The sequence below is a fragment of the Hippopotamus amphibius genome, chromosome 5, assembly GCF_030028045.1.
Source record: "Hippopotamus amphibius kiboko isolate mHipAmp2 chromosome 5, mHipAmp2.hap2, whole genome shotgun sequence".
NCBI lineage: Eukaryota > Metazoa > Chordata > Mammalia > Artiodactyla > Hippopotamidae > Hippopotamus > Hippopotamus amphibius.
The window spans coordinates 20,461,762-20,484,089 of NC_080190.1; the positions used below are offsets into that span (position 1 = coordinate 20,461,762).

Genomic DNA, 22,328 nt, shown 5'->3' on the forward strand with positions numbered 1-22,328 from the left:
ATCACACCCTAAAAGAATCCCAGCAAGGTCTAATTAATGTGCTAATTACTTGCCGTATTATGGATATGAATCATTGTTAGAAAAGAGGATGACATTAAACAGTAGAACCTCACCCATCTGGATCATTGTAAATTACCACTATCACAGAAATCAAAAATTCCAAACAGTCTAGCTGTCAGGGCTAAATCCACAATCGAAGGATTCTATTCCTTATCCCACTTAAAACTACTACTAACAATAGTACTCTTTTGCCACAGGTGAGATACTGTCATAGCAGTTTTAGTGAACTGGTCCAGACTAGGAAACTCATCCTGGGAAACTCATTTTTGTACTCTGACCAAGCTGTTTTCTGAAAACTCAAGCATTTAGATTAACAGGAGCCAAATTAATAGGTGCTACTTTATTTCTGTATGCCTAAGAAACAAATCAATTAAATAAATTTGAGAAACTAACTGCTAAAACCTAGAGCCTCACCTACTCAAATTTCATTATAAATCAAAACATATATCTGAAAAACATTCATCCGAAGCACCTTTATTCTTAATTCAAATACACACACACACACACACACACACACACACACACACACACACACACGGGAAAATCAGTGATAGTCTGAACATAATAGGGCTACTTACATAAGATATTTTTAATTATTAGGAAAAAAAAAACTTTGCAAAGTTCAATCAACCCATAAGTGCACAATTCCATTCTTTTGTTTGTTAAATACTACAGTAAGATATTATGCTTGAATAACTACAAGCAAACTTACTAATTGTTGGTAATGCTAAAATAGTAGGTAGCAAAAGAAAGAATGGCAAGAGTAAAAAATAATAAAGTTGAGAAAGACAATTTAAAAAAGAATATTGCACCTTGCCCAGTTAATCTCTAAGCAAAATAAGTGAAAATATTTTTCTAATAGAACCAACAAAACCCAAATTAAAAATAAGGTGTTAAAAAAATAAGATTCTGGTGACTGGTGTATGCTAAACAGGCTTTAATATTATTGCATAAGCAGGGTAATAATTTGGGTCACAGGTATGTTGCAGCTCATATTAATCTTGAAAATAAGTAGTGCATTCTATGTAGTCATTCTTTTATTATCTTTCTACAGTACCTTTTTTTTTTTTTTCTTTATAAATGAACTGGGTGGGGTAGCTGAGTTTTAAAACCAGCCATACACTTCTTCTTAATAGCTTTTATTGTCAGGTCCCAAATGACATGAAAGATTTACATGGTGCTAAAGTGGAAAGTAGCACACTCATTTTCCACCTTCCTTTCTGTTCCTGTAATCATACCAACTCTTTCTTTTATCTTAGTGGTGGGCTATATGTCCATAGCATATCCATTATTTAAGCAATCTCAATCATTAAGTTATTTACCCAGCTGTAAAAATTGACTAGTTTTCCCTTCATTATCTTGCAGACTTGTTTCAAGAGTTTACTGTAATCCACTTACCTCTGGTAAAGTAGAAATGTTATTGTTCTCTAAATTTAATTCTTCAAGTGCACTGCATTTTGCCAATGATCTGGGTATTGCTGACAGTCTGTTATATCTCAGACCAAGACGACTTAAACTGGACAGGTTTCCTGTGAACACACAAAAAAAGGGAATTATTTTTTTAATCTGATGACCCTATCACTTGCCCTAGGCTATCAACTAGTATTTATGAATTACTTTAAAGCACTATTTCAGCAAGATCCTTAACTTTCCGTACCAAGAAAATACACACTACACTCTATCAATTAGGATGAAATTGAAACCACTTTCGTGCCCTCCTGTCTTAGAGAAATAATGAAATACACAGCTACAAGTCAATTTTTAAAATCAATTATTGGAAAGTGTTGGCACACTTTAATAAAAAATTAACCTTTAGATAAGGCCTAATTGAATAACATCAAAGTAGTAAATATTTTAAATATATAATAGTTATCCAATTTGTATCTATGTGATGGGGATCCAATATAGAACAAGCAGCTACATATAAAAATGCACATGTAATTTTGAAGAAAAAATTTCCCAATTTCTAAAATGGTATTATTTAAAATATAAGATGCACAATCATTTTGAGATCAGAAAGGTTCAGTATTTTCCATGAGTTTGAATATAAACATTCCAAAATTTCTCTAAAAAGTTGACCTGATGGTAAAAAATTTCTCAAAATAATTTTTTACAAATGAAAGTGAAAGTTATAGTCTTTCTTATCTAAACATATTCAGCTTGAGCATATTAGCCACTATTGAATACCTAAAATAAGCAGAGCAGAAAAACAGACATTTTCTACATTTATTGCCAAGACCCATGGCAAGCTACATGTAAGCTGCATGGATGAATATGATATCTGCTTTCACAGAAGGTTTAAGTCAAATTTAATTTCCCAAACAATATACATTAGAAAATAAGTTCATTTTGATACCAAAAAATATGAGTAATGAGAATTTAGTTCAATGTATTCCTTTGTCATGACTGTTAATTTCTTTTCTGATTCCACACTGCAATTGTTGCTATAACATTTTTAGTTGGGCTAGGTTAAAATATTAACTGTAGCCTCTAGTTTAAATTAAATAGTATTACCAGCATTAGAAATGATAGGCATACTTCATTTTATTGCACTTTGCTTTACAGTGCTTCACAGAAATTGAATCTTTACATATTGAAGGTCTGTGGCACCCCTGCATTGAACAAGTCTATTGGTGCCACTTTTCCAACAGCATTTGCTCACTTACTGTCTCTGTGTCACATTATAGTAATTCTCGCTATATTTCAAACTTTTCCATTATTGTTATACTTGTTATGGTGATATATGATCAGTGATCTTTGATGTTACTAGTATAGCACCCATTTAAGATGGTGAACTTAAATTGATAAATATTGTTTGTATTCTGTTTGCTCCACTGACCAGCTGTTTCCCTGTCCCTCTCCCTCTCCCCTGAGATATAACAATGTTGAAATTAGGCCAATAATAACCCTACAGTGAGAGACCTCTAACCAAGCGAAAGAGTCGCATGTCTTTCACTTTAAACCAAAAGCTAGAAATGATTAAGCTTAGTGAGGAAGCCATGTCAACAGCTAGGTTGAAAGCTAGACCTCTTGTGCCAGTTAGCCAAGTTGTGAATGCAAAGGAAAAGTTCTTAAAGGAAAGTAAAAGAGCTACTCTAGTGAACACATGAATGATAGACAAGGAAAACAGTCTTACTGTTGATATAAAGAACGTTTTAGTAGTCCAGATAGAAGATCAAACTAGCCACTACATTCCCTTAAGCCAAAGCCTAATTCAGAGCAAGGCTTTAACTCTATTCAATTTCATGAAGGCTGAGAGAGGTGAGGAAGCTGCAGAAGAAAAGTTAGAAGCTAACTGAGGGTGGTTCATGAGGTTTAAGAAAAGAGATGACTCTCCGTAACGTAAAAGTACAAGGTGAAGCAGCAAAGTGCTAATGTAGAAGCTGCAGTAAGTCATCCAGAAGAGGTAGCTAAGATAATTAATGAAGGTGGCTACAATAAACAACAGATTTTCAATGTAGACAAAACAGCCTTATACTGAAAGAAGGTGCCTCATAGAACTTTCATAGCTATAGAGGAGAAGTCAATGCTTGGCTTCAAAGCTTCAGACTGGCTGACTCTCTACACTTCTAGAATTAGAAGTGGAGCCTGAAGATGTGACTGAAGTGCTGCAATCTTAGGATAAAACTTTTAACAGACGAGGCACTGCTTCTTACAGATGAACAAAGAAAGTGGTTCCTTGAGGCAGAACCTACTCTTGGAAAAGATGCTGTGAAGATTGTTGAAATGACAACAAAGGATTTAGAATATTACATAAGCTTAATTGATAAAGCAGCAGCAGGGGCTTGAGAGAACTGACTCCAATTTTGAAAGAAGCTCTATTTAATGCTATTAAATACAATTACATGCTGCAGGAAAGGAAGAGTCGATCAATGCGACAAACTTTATTGTTGTTTTATTTAAGAAATTGCCACAGCCACCCCAACCATTGGCAATCACTACCCTGATCAGTCAGCAGCCATGAGCATCAAGGCAAGATCCTTAAAGTTCAGGTGATAGTTGGTACTTTTTATCAATAAATTATTTTTAATTAGGGTATGCACATTTTTTTAGACATAATACTATTGCACACTTAACAGACTATAGTACTGTATAAACATAACTTTTATATGCACTGGGCAACAAAAAATTTGTGTGACTCTTTATTGTGATATTCACTTTGTTGTGGTGGTCTGAGATGGAATCTGCACTATCTCCAAGGTATGCCTGTATAGAAGTGGATGCCTGTGTCACACTTAAAATTTTGGAGATAAATATTTTGATGCCTTTCAACTTTCAGCAACTTTCTGATGTTTGTCCATTTCTTTCTTTTTGCTTTGACCATTTTTCAAAAAGTTGCATGAATAACTTTCTTTCTTAGATACATTACTCGAATACTTACAGAAAATATATATTAGCCTATAGAATAAGTTAAGCCTTAAAACCTAGGAGGGCAGTAACCATGCCTCATATCCCTTATCTAGTTATACTCATTTGCATCTTTCCCTTTTGCTGAAGAAAACAGTGATCAAGGTTCTAAGAAATGACTAAATGCAGGTAATTTCTACCCTTTACATTTTCAAGAGTTAGTATTGATATCAAAAATACTCTGGGGACATCCCTGGTGGTTCAGTGGTTTAAGACTCCATGCTCCCAATGCAGGGGGCCTGGGTTCGATTCCTAGTCAGGGAACTAGATCCTGCATGCCACAACTAAAGATCCCATGTGCCACAACTAAGACTCAGCACAGCAAAATAAATAAATATTTTTTAAAAAACTCTGATGATTCTATATGATAAGTCTAGCCAAGTATAATGAAAAAAAACTTGGCAATTCAGGGACTTCCAAGGTGGTGCAGTGGTTAAGAATCCACCTGCCAATGCAGGGGACACAGGTTCGATCCCTGCTCCAGGAAGATCCCACATGCTGCAGAGCAACTAAGCCTGTGCGTCACAACTATTGAGCCTGTGTGCCGCAACTACTGAAGCCCACATGCCTAGAGCCCATGCTCCACAACAAGAGACGCTGTCAAAATGAAGAGCCCACACACCATAATGAAGAGTAGCCCCCACTCACCGCAACTAGAGAAGGCCCATGTGCAGCAGCAATGACCCAATGCAGCCAATAAATAAATAATTTATTAAAAAAAACAAAAAACTTAGCAATTCAATTCCTGCAACAATTCAATTCCTCCAACATTTCAATTCCTGCAATTAGAACTATTCCAGAGGTATGCTATGCTCATTTATATTACTTTCTTATAATAATGTCTGGAAACTGGGCCAAGAGTTTGCTAGTTATGACTAAGATTCCAACAGGCAGAAAACTGACGCAACAATAAAAACTACCACTTAGCAGAGACAAGTTAATTTTGTCTTTAAAGTGCTTCCTAAATTAACTAAGGATGCTTCACTGGTATCTTTCTTATGACACTCCAGTGAGATGTGTCAATTTTGGAGGGGGGAAAAAAAGCAGAGGACTGGATCACTTTCCAAAGCTCCAGAGAATTTAAGAGATCAGAAATAAGGGCAAGAATAATATTTACTATTGCTATCACTGCACTATGACATTGAATATGACACAAAAGCTACTTAGAAATTGGGTTGGCAAAAAATAATCTGCTTTATGATGAAGTGTGTGATTTATAGTCATATTTCTAATAGCAAAAAATGGGGACAACCTATACATTCCATAATAGATGAATAATTATTTAAACTGAAGGCATCGCAGTGTAATAGAAAAAACAAAGAATATTATATTATCTATGTGACCCTGGGCAAGTTACTTAGCTGAGTCTACCTTCTAACCCATAAAGTGGGGATAATGCCAAATATCCAATAAGGTTGCTCTAAGGAATAAATACAATATGTGTAAGATACTTAGCACAATGATTGATATGTAACAGATCTTCAAAACATGATTTTATTCTATGGTATTTCTATATTCGTCTATATTCTGTAACTATTAAAATTATGTTACAAAAATCTTCAAGATGTGAAAGACTAAGTTATGATACTAAATGAAAAAATCCAGATAACAAAATCATGTATTTTGTATGACCTCAACAATGTAAAAAAAAAAAAAAAACAGCATGCAAAAAGAGTGGAAAAAAACACATCAAAACTAACAGTTATCTCTGCATGACAGAATTATGGAAGATTAAATTTTTTTTGTACTTGTCTATAATTTCCCTAATTTTCTATAATTTTGTAATTTTAAAACATCCTTTTGATAAAGAAAAAGCCTATAATTCTAAAGTCATTTTAATTTTAAAAATTGTGATATCTTTATACCATCCTTTTATTGAATGACTATTTTACATTATGAAGTTTTATACTAATGTAGAGGTAAGATGTTTGGACATTTTACATTGTGAGGCTCATTTTCTCCAAACAGTGAGGATATGAGCTAAGCTGTGGGAAAACAGAGCATGGTGGTTTAAAGTTTTAGATAACCATCGTGATAAAAAAGACAAGAGGTAAGAAAGATACCCAAGAATCAGGAATAAGAGCCATCTGAGAGTACTCAGCATGGACTTTAGCATAAGATACATGAAGTGACTTAATGGCAGAGATAGAATCAAACTCAGCTGATTCCTTAGCAAGTAACCATTCTTTGTGAATTTCATTGACACTGCTCCAATGAGCTTGTTTCCTCCTGACACAGAGCATGATATGTTCATTCTTGCCTGTACACTGTTTGACTGTCCTTGCTGTTGTGTTCATGGAATGCATTTTTATTCCATACTGAGTCCAGCATATTTGTTCATGAAGCTTTCCCTGGCCATTCTATCAAGCTTTTATTGATCTCCCTATAAACTGGACTCATGGCCACACGCTGTTTTCATCATACTTTAGCATTTACTTACATTTGGTCTTCTGTTGTTAATTGTTTCATGGATTAGTTACCTCCCCTAATAGTCTGAAAATCCTTTAAGTAAGAGAGCTTGCTACATACTTCTATCTCTGCACAGAATTTGTTTCAGTGCTAAGCACACAGCAGGCATTCATTCATACTCTCTTTTTTTCAACATACAATAAACTGCATATATTTAGAGTGTACAATTTGGTATCCAAATCTCCTAATTCATTCCCCTCCAACCCTCCCGCTTTCCCCACTTGGTGCCCATATGTTTGTTCTCTACATCTGTGTCTCTATTTCTGCCTTGCAAACTGGTTGATTTGTACCATTTTTCTAGATTCCGCATATATGTGTTAATATACAATATTTGTTTTTCTCTTTTTGACTCACTTCACTCTGTATGAGTCTCTAGGTCCATCCATGTCTCTACAAATGTCCCAGTTTCATTGCTTTTCACAGCTGAGTAATATTCCATTGTATACATGTACCACATCTTCTTTATCCATTCATCTGTTGATGGACATTTAGGTTGCTTCCATGTCCTGGCTATTGTAAATAGTGCTGCAATGAACATGGGAGTGCATGTGTCTTTTTGAATTATGGTGTTCTCTGGGTATATGCCCAGTAGTGGGATTGCTGGGTCATATGATAACTCTATTTGTAGCTTTTCAAGGAACCTCCATACTGTTCTCCATGGTGGCTGTATCAATTTACATTCCCACCAACAGTGCAAGAGTGTTCCCTTTTCTCCACACCCTCTCCAGCATTTACTGTTTGTAGATTTTCTGATGATGCCCATTCTAACCGGTGTGAGGTGACACCTCATTGTTGTTTTGATTTGCATTACTCTAATAATTAGTGACGTTAAGCAGCTTTTCATGTGCCTCTTGTCCATCCGTATGTCTTCTTTGGAGAAATGCCTATTTAGGTCTTCTGCCCATTTTTTGACTGGGTTGTTTGTTTTATATTGAGCTGGATGAACTGTTTATTTTGGAGATTAATCCTTTGTTGATTCGTTTGCAAGTATTTTTTCCCATTCTGAGGGTTGTCTTTTTGTCTTGCTTATAGTTTCCTTTGCTGTGCAGAAGCTTTGAAGTTTCATTAGGTCCCACTTATTTATTTTTGTTTTTATTTCCATTACAGTAGCAGGTGGATCAAAAAAGATCTTGCTGTTATTTACATCGAAGAGTGTTCTTCCTATATTTTCCTCTAGGATTTTTATAGTGTCTGGCCTTACATTTAGGTCTTTAATCCATTTGGAGTTTATTTTTGTGTATGGTGTTAAGGAGTGTTCTAATTTCATTCTTTTACATGTAGCTGTCCAGTTTTCCCAGCACCACTTATTGAAGAGGCTGCCTTTTCTCCACTGTATATCCTTGCCTCCTTTGTCATAGATTAGTTGACCATAGTTTATCTCTGGGTTTTCCATCCTGTTCCATTGATCTATATTTCTGTTTTTGTGCCAGTACCATACTGTCTTGATCACTGTAGCCTTGTAGTATAGTTTGAAGTCAGGAAGCCTGATTCCACCAACTCCTCCTTTCCTTCTCAAGATTGCTTTGGCTCATTCATACTTTCTTAATAATTACAGAAGCTAAAATAGTTCACTATTTGTCCTCCTTTCCATTAGCAACAAGATGCAAAAAATTAAAATTATATGAAAGGCTTATAAAAAGCTTTTTCCTTTGATCCATTCTCATCTTATAAAATAGTCTCTCTACAAAACAGATGTTAACTGGACATATCAGATTTGTCTGGTCTATCCCAGTACAACTTAGTTCTTCTATAAATATGCGCAATAATTTTTTTCTGGGATACCCAATGTCTAAGCAGCCCATTTTCAGATATCAGAGAACAAACTAATCATTTCCAACTCTTTGTACTCCTCTCATTCCACCAAATAGTTTTTTAATTATAAAATATATAAATGTAACTTACTCTCTTCCCCAGATAACCATGGTTTGTAGTCTAATATGTACCTACTGAGATCTTTCTCTAAGCATTTATTTACACATATACAAATATAGGATTTTTAAAATGTTTCCATGTTTGTTTTTATACAAATGGGATCATTTTACACACTTTTCCCCCATATAACAGGTTATAGAAATATTTTCTTGTGAGTAAATTCATATATACTTCATTTTAGTTAACCATTATATTCTATGCTATGTGTACCATTATCTAATCATTCCCAAATTGACAGCATTTGTTTCTAATTTTTAAGAAGGAATTCTATAATGAACATTCTATTACATATCTGTGTGTACATGTGAAAATATTTTTGATGTATCAAAAGATATAGATATTTTAAGTCTTGATTGATAGTACCACTAGGCTATATCAATTTCATTCCCACCAAAATTGAAGAGCAGTGCCCATTTACTCATATCCTTTCAAAATGGGGAGGGAGGGAAGGTATCAATATTTTATCCCTTGCCTATTTCCATGCCCATGGCTACTATAGCTACAAGGCTGGTAAAGGTGGAAATTTTCCTACAAGCAGGGATAATGTCTGACTACAAAGAATGTTAAAAATCTTCTGATAAAATTTTAATTTGCTATACAAAGTTGAAGATAGAAGGGGCTCAGTCTTAAAAAAGAACTGGAGGTAAAGAAGCTCATCCCTTCTCTCCTTCATATCACTGCTTTCCCTATGAAAGAAAGTTGTTCCATTGTAATAAAGTGGCTGAAGCATTCGCCAAAGGGTCTATGAAATCTGCCAGAAGAGGAAAGGGCTTATTAATAGTGGAAAGTCCCCATAACTTTGCTCCACCAACTGACATTCACTGTTTACAGTAGAAAAGTAAGCAACTATAATTTTTATTTTAAGCAATTTTTATTCTCACTGAAACCCAGAAACTTTCTCTGGTAACAAAGATTAGTATGGTAACTAAATTCTAAATACTTATCAACTCACAAACCCAGGCAATAGAACCAGATTCCTGAAATTTCTCTTCCAAAAGCAAAATAAGATTTTCACTTTTAAAATCAGAATAGGTTTCTAGAATTTAAAAATTACAAAATGGGGAATTCCCTGGTGGTCCAGTGGTTAGGACTCCATGCTTCCACTGCAGGGGGCACCAGTCTGATCCCTACTCAGGGAACTAAGATGCTGCACGCTGTGTGGCACAGCCAAAAAAGTTTTAAAAAATTAAAAATTTAAAAATAAATAAATAAAAATTACAGAATGAAAACGATGTAGTCAAAATGCCACATGAAATTATCTAGTGTCAAAATTAGTGGTTATTTAAACAAAAATGATACCTCTAACTTTTCTAAACTTTTCTTTCCTTTTCTTGTTTTGGTGGGGTAGAAAAGGATGAACTTTAAGAATTGTGATCTATGAGAATATGCTCTTTTGATGAAGAAACTAACCTTTACAAAGGACTTGTCACTTTCTTAGAGCGTGGCATGTTCAAAGAGTCATCTATATTTTGCCAAAATCCATTACTCTCAGCAAAGTAAAAGAAGTGAAAAAAATTAAGGATGAAATATCAACACTCTCTTATGCCAGAAAAAAACTTGACATCAGAAGTCTGGCATTTACTGTGATTCACCCCCTGCAGTAGTTTCAACTCTAACCTCTTTCAATGAGTGGTTTTAACCACAAACTAAACTGTAACCTTAGAAATCAAGCCATAGCTTGCTTTAACATTGAGCCATTGTGACTAAGAAATAAAGTCAATGCTGCCAAGCTTCTGTGTATAAATGTAGGCTGATCGCTGCCAATCACTGGCATTTAGCTTTCTAAGTGCTTAACTTTGACTGTAAGTTGCTCTGTGTTCTGCTCTGACAGCTTGCTTTCTTATGCTGTCAGATTTTTAAAATATGGAAACATCAAATGGCTATGAATTAAAATTAGATGCTTTCAATTTCAGCAAATAAAATCAGCATTTTTAGGTTAATTTAGTGTAACTTCTGGGTAAGACTCTAACTCAGTCTTTATCTTATTTTAACAACGTAGCAAAAAATCAGTAGAAAAGGCACACAAGTTCTAACGATGAAATAATGTCAAAGGTACAATTTTTTTCCAGAAACATTTAACTGAGAAACTGAAAATAAACTGAAAAGCTATATGAAAATTCTTAAAAGTCAAAAATTCAAAAGAATGCCACCATTAAAAAGAAAACCAGTAAAGTTGTTATATGTAAGCAGCACTGTAATTACCTAAATCAAATTACTAAAACTCTACTTATTTGTATAACCATAATTACTGTAACATTTCTTCAGAGCCCAGTGCAACAAAAAGACCTCTGTGAATTGTTCTGTGCTCTAGCCTTGAAGGCAAGGTCTTGTTGCATATTTCTCTCATTTCGAAAAGAAATAGAAAATAAAATATTTTTTCTTACTTCAGCCCCTCTTCTCCCTGATTGCATAAAACCACCTGAGACCTCAGAAGGCTTTAAGATATCAGGTTCACAGCTTGAAACAAAACGACTTCTACAATGAATTTTAATATTTTCTTTAGTTTAAAGCTGATTCTTGAATTAGAAAATATTTACATGAAGAGAATATACTTTATATTCTTCAACAGGGCAGATTAATGGTTAAATAAAAGAAACTCTAAATATGTTTTTAAGCACTCTTTCACTTAACCACAACCAGCTGCCCCCACCCCATCTCCTTCTGCTTCTTCTCCACACCCTAAGTTGTCAGTGATCCTGGCAGTGTTCATCCTGGAAGTGAATGGCAGCACTCACTGACAAAGAGTGACAACTACTCTAGGAGAATCCATGTTAAATAAAGACAGCGTTTAAAATATCTGGGTCTACTCACAAGAAAAAAATAAAAGGCAAAGAAAGTGATTTTTGGAAAAGTGATTGTAAGGTGACAGAAGATTTGATTTTCAATTGTGAGTTTTGGGCAAGTTTCTTTAGATCAGGGAAAAGTGGGGCAACTTCTGCAGGACTAGCATCAACTCTCCAGGACAGGTGTCGTGTTTTTGTTTGTTTTTCACGTTAAGTTATAATTTTTAAGAAGTAGACCAGAAAAAAAGAAGAAAAGTATCATGAGAACTATATTCCAACTAAGTTTGCCACTGACCATTTGGGGTAACTGCTCTTCTCCAACAGATGAGTGGGAGAATCTCAGAGGTCAATTATGACTGTTGAGATTTGTAGCAGACCAAGACCCAGATTTCTCATCAAATCTCAACCTTCTCCTATACACTCAAAATATGGGGGATGATAGGGATGGAGAAAGGCAAAAGAATTATTTTAATAAACATGGTATATGATAAATGACTACAGGATTATAAAAACTTTCAATAAACAATATTTAATTCACTTTGCTATTACTTGGAATAACAGCTGTATTCACTTTGCTGACAACTACCAAAGCATATAAAAAATGAGATATTTACATTTTTATTATAGTTAATGTTTCAGTTCTCATTGATTTCCATTACATGTTTGTAATCTGACCATGTTGAATGTGCTAGAAGTGAGGCACTTGTGTTATTCTGAGATAACATGTCAGCTAGTAAAGATTAATAATGAAAAATGTTTTAATATTAATAAACACACTTGAAATACAGAAGAATTACTTCTGATAGGAGAAAAGAAAAGTAAAATTAAGAAAACCAGGAGAAAGAACGATACATGGAGAAGTTACCCTTTGTCAGAGGAAGCGAATACAAAGGACCCTAGTCTTGCTAACTGGATGATTTTGTCATCCTCCACCACCTATGCTTTCTCTGTTTGCCAAGACTATTCATTTTACTACTTTAATTGCATCCCCCCTCAATTGTTATTTAACAAGATAGGGAAACAGACACATGCATAAAACATTAAATAACAAAATATTGTTAGATTATTTGAGAGTAAGAACAGGGCTGATTGATGACCATACCCTTTATACAACTCTATATATCCATTTGATCAGCTGAAAGAGTAGCGGAAATTATGTGTATATTTAGGAGAAAAGAGTTCTAAGCAGAGAAACTGAGAAGTACAAAGACCCTGAGGCTAGAACTTGCCTGATATGCTCAAGGAACAATAAAGTATCTGCATCTATAATATCCTAAGAAATACACAATAATTGTGCCTCAGTGAGAGGGATAAGGACATAACTTCACAACATTTCAAGCATCTTTCATTTCAGTTCCTCTGTCTGATTTGCTAGAGTAAACTTTTCTAAGACTGAGTAAGCCTTTAATTTTACAAAAGAAGTTTCTTTTTTAAAGTGCTTTTATGTGTCATTCCACTGAAAAGTGATCATGCTAAAATGTATTATTCTTTCTTTTCTACTTTACCACTAAAATTAGTTGGCTGTTCAAAATAAGCAAAACTTATTTCAATGTAAGAACATTTAACACAAAGTAAATATGTCAATATGTAATTTAAGGAAACTTTGCTGAAATAAAGATTAAACTTATACATTGAACTGGCTCAGAGTATCTCAGGGAAATGGGCCCTGAAAGATTAACACCGAGAAAAACAATAAAGTTACTGAAATTTAGACCTAACAAAATAACACTTTGGGTGGCCAGGCACAAACATTAAGTCACTTATAATGGAAAAAAAAATTAGACTTGCCTCATACTTTTTTATATTCAATTCTAGAAGACAACAGTTACCTTTTCTTCGCCTAAGATGCTCATGGAAAAGAAGTTGAATCTGATGATTCTTATATCCATCAAACTGTTCTTTAAGTTCAAGGTTACAAACATACAAGAACTAGGGAACTACTGTTCTTGAACCATTTCTGAGAAAACTACTACAAGACTGACTTCAGCCAACCAAGTGATAACTTGGGCAACTATGGCAACAACACTGTTGATGAACTTAAGACTAAAACAAAAATAAAGACTGGCATAACAAGACATACCATAAATGTTGCATGTCCTAACAATATGACTAATAAAAATTGGGAGGAAAAGAGACCAAAAAGGGCAAGCAGTAGAATAAATTCACTGATTGCCTCATCTACATTACTCTCCTCAACAAAAATAGAATACAGATTCAATTGCACATGGGATACTTATCAAGATAGACCATACACTAAATCATAAAATAAGTCTCAATACATTTAAATGATTCAAGTCACACACGGTATGTTTTTGACCACAATGGAATTAAATTAGAAATCAATAACAGAAAGACCCTCGGAAAACTGTCAAATGTTGGGAACTAAATAACATACTTTTAAATAACACAAAGGTCACAGAAAACAAAAGGGTAAATTAAAAAGTATTTTGAACAAAACAAAAAAGAAAATACAACATGTCAAAATTTGTGGGATGTTGTTAAAGCAGTATGTAAGAGAAAATTTATAGCACTAAATGCCTGTATGAGAAGAGAAGAAAGGTCTCAAATCAATAACCTCAATCTTCTACCATTAGAAACTAGAAAAAGAGCAAATAAAACTCAAAGGAAGCAGATGAAAGGGAATAAGAAAGGTCAAGATGGAGGGCTTCCCTGGTGGCGCAGTGGTTAAGAATCCGCCTGCCAATGCAGGGAACATGGGCTCGATCCCTGCGCCAGGAAGATCCCACATGCCATGGAGCAACTAAGGCCGTGCACCACAACTATTGAGCCTACGTGCTACAGCCTGCAAGCCAAAACTACTGAGCCTACACTCTGCAACTACTGAAGTCCCTGCACCTAGAGCCCATGCTCCGCAACAAGAGAGGCCACCACAATGAGAAACCCATGCACCGCAACTATCGCCACAACTAGAGAAAGCCCACGTGCAACAAAGGCCCAATTCAGCCAAAAATAAAATTAAATTAAATAATAAAATTATAAAAAAAAAGGTCAAAGTGGAAATCAATGAAATGAAAACCAAGGAAACAAAAGAGAAAAATCAATGCTTTGATACAATCAATAAAACAATAAAACCAATAAAACTGGTAAACCTCTAATCAGACTTATTAGGGAAAAAAAAGAGAGAGAAGATATAAATTACCAATATCAGGAATGAGAGAAATGGCACTGCCACAGATTCTATAGATACTGAAATAATAAGGGACTATTATGAACAATTTTATGCCCATTAAATGTGACAACTTAAATGAAATGGACACTTTCTTAGAAAGATACAAATGATCAAGTTTTCTCAAGAAGAAAGTGATAACCTAAATAGCCCTATGTCTATCAAAGAAATTGAAACTGTTTACAAAAACACTCCAACAAAGAAAAATCCTGACCCAGGTGGCTTTACTAATGAATTTTCTCAAATATTAAAGGAAGAAATATGCCAATTTTATACAAACTGTTCTAAAAATTGAAGAGAAGGGAATACTTCCCAACTTATAATATGTAGCCAGCATTACCCTGAAACTGAAACTAGACAAAGACAGGTTTTATAACATTATGTATGAATATATTGTTTATTAAAAATAATTAAGTAAAACTAGAATGTATCTTTTTTCATCATTTCTTCTTGGTAAGCAATTTCAATCTTATTATCTGGGTTTTTGTCAAGTTCAGGGAAATACTATTAAATTATATTTCATAGCTTCTTCATTGTCTTACCTCTATTCTCTTTCTAGAACTTCTAGTCCTGTCTCCCATGACTTTTTTTCATTTATTTTGTATTTTTCTGTCTTTTTGTCCTAGACTCCAGGGGACAAGAATAAGAAAGATATAGGTTCTAATGGCCAGCTATTTTATATCTTGAAGAAGTCTCAGATTACTTTTCTGTGAATAGTAGTCAGGTAACCAAAGACAGTCTATTGTAACTTACTAAAATTCCATAATGATTGCTTCTGTTTCAAGTAATGGTAGACTAGATAACTCAAGCAAACCCTCCCACTGAAGAAAACTAAAATACTTCTAAAACAAAAATTAGAACGCTAACAAGATAATGACTAGTAACCAGGCTGGGAAACCAGCTGGGAACCCAGAAACAAGCAAAACATTGGAGAAGTCTTTTGTCCTGAGAGTGCTTTCCTAACTAGAAGATGCAGCTGAAAAGCTAAGGCATGTTTCTGCCAAGAGTCAAAATCTAGAGCCTGCCAAGGGTGGGGAGTCTAGTAATCAGTATCAACTGGGACCCTACAAGGCTGCACCCTAGTATCACGGGTGAACCAGAATTAAAACAGCCTTCTAATTAGTCCGCAGCTTGCCTCTGAATCACTTCAGGGAATCAGAAAAAACACAAACCTTAGAACATGGATGGATTAAAGTGGTCACTCTAGGTACCTGAGAGAAGTAAACAAAAATCCTTCTGGAGAAAGATAACAGTATTATAGGCCTCATATGATTTAGTCCTAGAACCTTGTAAATATTCATTACTAAAATTATATAAATTAAGTAACAGAGTAATTTTTTAAAATTAACATTATAGTATCCTCCTATCACACTGATAACAAAAAAAAAGTGTCCAAATTTTTAAAAATTCTCTCTACTGTTTATATAAATTTGGGGGCATTTAGAAAAATAAATAAGAATATATAAACAAAACACATCAGAGTAAGTGCAATTCAACTTTCTGTAGTTTGGCTATGGCTTCAAAACACATTTTGCACTGTGAGACATCTCTTATTTTAGTCCCTCAATATTACAGATGAACAAATATATTGGCCATGTTTTAAAAACTAAACAGCAATGATTTTCTTTTTCAATGTGGTCTGTTTCAGCAAAGAAGAGACCACACCCTATACAAGAGCATGCAACATTCTGAAATAAGCAGAAACAGAAAATGTACCCATTCTGCAATTAAAGCACAGGTTACAGAACATATACATATTACTCAATATTCTATCTTCTTTACAATTTAATTGAGCTCATTTCCTAAAACTTAATTATTTTCTTTGCCTGGAAATGGGAATAAAAAATGATTTAAAAATACTATCTTTTAGAAGTTTTACCACTTTGACAAAGTTGAATTTTAATCTTCTAACTTTATTATCAAAATAGATTTAATGTCCAAATAGCTATAAATGATTAACAGTATCTTCTTTCTCCCCTCATACCTATAGTATCTGGGAGGTCTAGCAATTCATTGTGCTGCAAGTCAAGGTTGGTTATCTGTGTGCAGTTTCCAATCTCCTTTGGAAGGTGTTCAAGTTGATTGTGAGCTACATCCAGCGTAATGAGGTTACATAATTCACCTGTAAATTGACCAACATAGAAATTTAATAAGAATTTTTAAAGAATATATTAAATAATGAAAGAAAAAATAATTTTCTACATCATAACTATATTTTTTTCTGAAAAAGTAAAAGTGAAATGCAAAATCTGAAGCTGTTATTTGAAAAAGACATTTTACAAATATTGAATTATATTGTACACCTGAAGCTAATATAAGGTTACATGTCAATTATAGCTAAAGAAGAAAATGACATCTGATAATGTTAAAATGTTGGTTGTAAATCATTACCAACCAATATTATATATAGTTTTTAATTTAAGTAACCAATTTAACCACAAACATTTCCATGTGTGTATTCCATACATCAAAAAGAGCTTACTAAATTTTTTTAACCAAATTCAACACAACAATATCAGATACATCTTTAGTTTAATTTGAGGGGTCACCTTTACCTCAAAATATATATGCTTTCAAATAAGTATGTGTTCTGATGTTATATAAATACATAAATTGAGGTTTATAAATCAAAAACTGCTTCTCAATTTAATAGTACTCCACAAGGATAGAAAGTAAGGTATTTTTCTCCTCATTCTGGTTGAAAGGACCGTATTGGCAATTTAGATTATTCTTAGTGTTTTTCTATTTTCAAAAACTTATTTATAAAAGCTATATTTGGCTCTCTCATGATTTTCCTTTTTTTAGGATGGGGCAGAGGTTGGAAATACTGAAAAAGTAAGATAAGTAAATAAAGTGCATAAAACTGAAAAATGGGTGTAGGACATATTATTAAGCCACATATTACAAACGTAAGCAACAAAAGAGAAAACAGATAAATCTGATTTCATAAAAATTTAAAATGTATGTGTATCAAAGGACACTATCAAGAGAATGAAAAGGCAACCCAGAGAATAGGAGGAAATATTTACAAATCATATACCTGCTAAAGGATTAATATCCAGAATGTATAAAGAACTCCCATAATTCAACAACAAAAAAACCAAATCCAATTTAAAAATGAGCAAAGAACTTGAACAGACATTTCTAGAAAGATATGCAAATGGCCAAAAAACACATGAAAAAGATGCTCAACATCACTAATCATTAAAAAATGCAAATCAGTACAATGAAATACCACTTTATACCCACGAAGATAGCTATAATAAAAAACAAACAAACAAAACAAAGCAACAACAAAAAAAAACCCAAAACAAATGTTGGCAAGGATGTGGAGAAATTGGGATCCTTGTGCTTTACCTCCGTGAGTCCCACCCCATGTTTTCAGAGTGGAGATAAAAGTCCCCTCCTATTTTCACCTAGGCTTATTATACTTAAAATCATATACAGAAAATCAAAGACATAGAAAATCTTTTGAAAGAAGATAGAGGGGGTTTGGAAAAACCTTACCTATATAGGAACAAGGATAAGAACACATTGGCCTTCTCTTCAGTAACCATGCAAGCAAGAAGAGAACGGAATGAAATATTTAAAGTGTTGAGAGAGAAAAAAAATCACCAACCTAAAAGTCTGTATCCAATGAAAATATCCTTCAAAGTAAAGGAGAAATAAAGACTTTCTCAGACAAACAGAAATTGAGGGAATTTTCGCCAGTACAACTGTCTTGCAAGAAATATTAAAATAAGTTCTTCATAAAGAAGGAAAATGATATAAGTCAGAAACTTAGATCTACATAAAGAAAGGAAGAATATTAGAGAAGGAATAAATAAAGATAAAATAAAATCTTTTACTTTCTTATTCTTAAGTGATCTAACAGATAACAGTCGGTTCGAAGCATTAACAGTGGGTGATTATACATTAAAGATAAATGAAATGAATGACAGAAGTGTTATAAGGGACAGGAGGGAGGAATTGGGAATATTCTGTTATAAAGTACCCACACTAACCCTTGATGGTATAGTGTTATTTGAAGGTGGACTTATATTAGCTGTAAATCCATACTGCAAACTTCAGGGCAATCACACACATACATACAAACAAAAAAAATTAAAACAAGTATAAATGATACGCTACAGAGAGAGAAAATGAAATAACACAAAATGCTCAATGAAACCCAGAAAATGCAGAAAAATGGTGAAATGAAAGAAATAAAGAACGTCAACTAATAGAAAACAGTTCCAAATACAGTTGATATTGTAAAGCAACTATATTCCATAAAGATTCATTAAAAAAATAATTTAAAAAATCCAAATCAATAAACACTTTAAATGTGAATGTGAATGCATCAAATAAAAGACAAAGACTATCAGAGTGGATTAAAAAAAGAGACCCAACTAAAAAACCTACTTACAGACACATGTGGATTAAAAATAAAGGGATGGAGAAAGAAATGCAATGCTAATGTTAATCAAAAAAAAGCTTAAAGTAGCTATATAGATTTCAGACAAAGTCAACTTCAAAGAAAGGAAAATTATCAGATATATAGAAAGCATTACATAATGATAAAAAAAACAACTCTGCAAGACATAACAATTCTTACAGTGTAAGCAGCTGCTTTCCTCCTCCATATCTAGTATAGTGCTTAGTACATAGGACCATGTTAGCTGAAAGAATAAATGATGATCATTGGGGAAAATAAAATTTGGATTCATTATAATACTCTTCATGGCAGAAGTAATAAATGTTTTTTGTATTTGCCACAACTTTTCTAATAACATTTGAAGTTGTTTCAGTTCCCATGAAAGTAACTCCCACTACTTTAAAAGAAGATGTACACATTCAAAAGTGTATAGAGTCCCAGTAAGTAAATAAAGCAAGTTGGGAGGAGACTATGGCTAACTTTAGTCTATTTGAAACAGACAGATTCAACTCAGGTCAATCATTGCTATATAGCAGGACTTCTCAACCTCAATACTGAAATATTTTGGACTAGATAATTCTTTGCTGTAGGAGGCTGTCCTGTGCATAAGCAGCATACCTGGCCTTTACCCATAAGATGCCAATAGCACCTCCCACCAAGTCACAACAATCAAAACTATCTCTAGACATTAACAAATGTCCTTTGTCGTAACACTGCCAAAATTGCCCCTGGTTGAGAATCACTGCAGTGTTGGGACAAGAAAGCTCAATATAGTCCAATTCTCACACTTTTCAAAAGAAGCTGGAAATTTATATTTTCACATAAAATCTTCTAATGTTCAAATACTAACAACTAATTTTTAGATTAAAACAGAGCAAAACAGTGTTATCAAATATATCTGTGGGCTTTTTTTCAGTGTTCAGGATGCCAGTTTGATAGCTCTGAACACAGAAACAGATGAATTACCAACATTTTAGGACAGGAACTTAAGTATGACTAATATTAAACTAAAAAATACGTGTTTTTAAAAAGTAGAATATAATTATCTAGACTCAAGTTAAATCTTTTTTGATTTAGGTAAATCATCATATGATAACTGAATTATTTTGAGCATATATTCTCTCCAGAAAACTATCCTCCAGCAATACAACACTCCGCAAAGTCAGGAAATCATGTTAACACTGGTACATTAAGAAGAGTGTCATCTAATAACACTAATACTTCTTTCTCACAATCTAGTAATTCTGAAAGGTTCTGAAAATGCTTAAAACTCAGGAAATGTGATTTAATTTTTTAACAGCATCAGCACATAAAAGTAGCATGATTTTAAACTTTTGTTAGTCCATGAAATACAACAAACTCACAAGTAAATTATATACATTATTGAGTTAAATTTCAAACTTATTTTAGATTTTCCTCAAAATCCAAGTATACATTTTAAAAGACTCATGGAAAACATTTTCTTTTAGGAACTTCGAATTTTCTTCAGTCCAATGAAAAAGATGTAAAAAACTTCAGGGAAGTTTATAATTAATAAAAAGACAGTTTCCAGGAAAATCTAAAATATTTTCAAAACTAATCCAAAATGTCCTATTAAATGCAAGTAACAAAACATTTTTAGTGTGGGGAGAAAAAAAAAGAAGTTTAAGATCTCTCTTCTTTAGACCAACACTTGAAACTGCCCAAGCTTTTCTTGTTCATATTCAAATAATCAGAAACATTTGAAAATTCTGAATATATGATAAATTCTGCACTAAACATACTGTGCCAGGATAAGAGCTTGTATTACAATTCACAAAAGATAGGATATTGAATATTTAAGGAGTTCATAAACTACTTTCACACTACTTACTATTTCTATACTCTGTCCAGTTATTTAGTGCTTTAAACATTTATTTCACTATATATGATCCAAATGTAATTAAAAGACAAAATATAAGTTCATCTCGGATGGTTCTAAAGGGCAATAATCAAGGTCTTAGTGACTTATCTCTGGCTGGATTTAAGAGTGGTTTTTATTTTCTACTTTATACGTTTGTATTTTGTGATTTTTTTCCTTGTTTTTGTACATTCTTTAATGCAAAGAGAAAAGGGAAATTCAAAAAGGTAAATACTAGCAGTCTCTCCTACACTGTACATGGAAAAACATTTTTTGACCCATAAATAGAAGTTTCCTGTCTGTGGAGCAGATGTATCTTTTAGTGAAAATGAATGCATCATGTTATCATACTGATGACACCAGTCATTAATATGAATGCATCCTATGAGTCATACTCCATACTTAGTAAGCAATCTTTTAAGTATGACTTCCTACATAGATTTGCTTACAGAGAGAACATGGACTTCATTCACTGATCCATTCTACAAGTCCACCTATCATGTACTAGGCACTATTCTAGGTGTTGAAGATACAATAGGGAAAAAAGACAAAATTCTTGCCTTCATGGAATTTATATTTTAATAAGGAAAAAATAAATTAATATATAACCAAGGTGAGGATATATAAAAGCTATAAAAGAAAATAAAGCAGGATAAGAGTAAAGCAGTGTGATGGGGGGAAGGAGAGATTAGAAGTATTAATAATAAGCAGAAAGGGAAAGCAACCCTGATGGAGTAGCATTGGAGTACACACCTGAATAGTGGGAAAGGAAAGAAACAATGGAAATATCTGGAATAAGCTGAGTGAACACCAAACACAAAGACTCGGAGGCAACAGAGTAGTTCAAAACACAACAGAAAGCCAATGTGGCTGGAATGAGTAAGGAAGAAAGTGATAGGAGATGGAAGTAGCCTGGAGTCAGGGTCTTGTGGGCTAAGGTAAGGACTTTCGCTTTGACTAAGGAGGCAGTGGTGAGGGTAGTAAGAGTAGTTTTTTTGTTTGTTTTTAGAGCAGTTTCAGGTTTACAGAAAAATCGCACATAAAGTACAGAGTTCCCACATACCCCACCTCCTCACAGTTTCCACTATTATCAACATCCTGCATTAGGTGGTGCATTTGCTACAGTTGATGAACCAACATTTATACATTATTACTATTAACTAGAAGTTCATATTTTACATTAGCATCCACTCT

The 22,328-nt window shown here is 33.6% G+C and overlaps 1 protein-coding gene across 7 annotated transcripts in view; it reads right to left on the reverse strand.

The window, feature by feature from the left end:
- Nucleotides 1-22,328, reverse strand: part of SHOC2 (SHOC2 leucine rich repeat scaffold protein) — a 100,946-nt gene that overhangs the window by 12,864 nt on the left and 65,754 nt on the right. For all 7 annotated transcript variants that reach the window (XM_057736647.1, XM_057736644.1, XM_057736641.1 and 4 more), the window contains 2 exons: nt 16,823-16,960; nt 1,459-1,589 (listed from right to left, as the gene is read on the reverse strand). In XM_057736647.1, the coding sequence (XP_057592630.1) occupies nt 1,459-1,589; nt 16,823-16,960 (269 nt within the window). The remainder of the gene's footprint in view (nt 1-1,458; nt 1,590-16,822; nt 16,961-22,328) is intronic.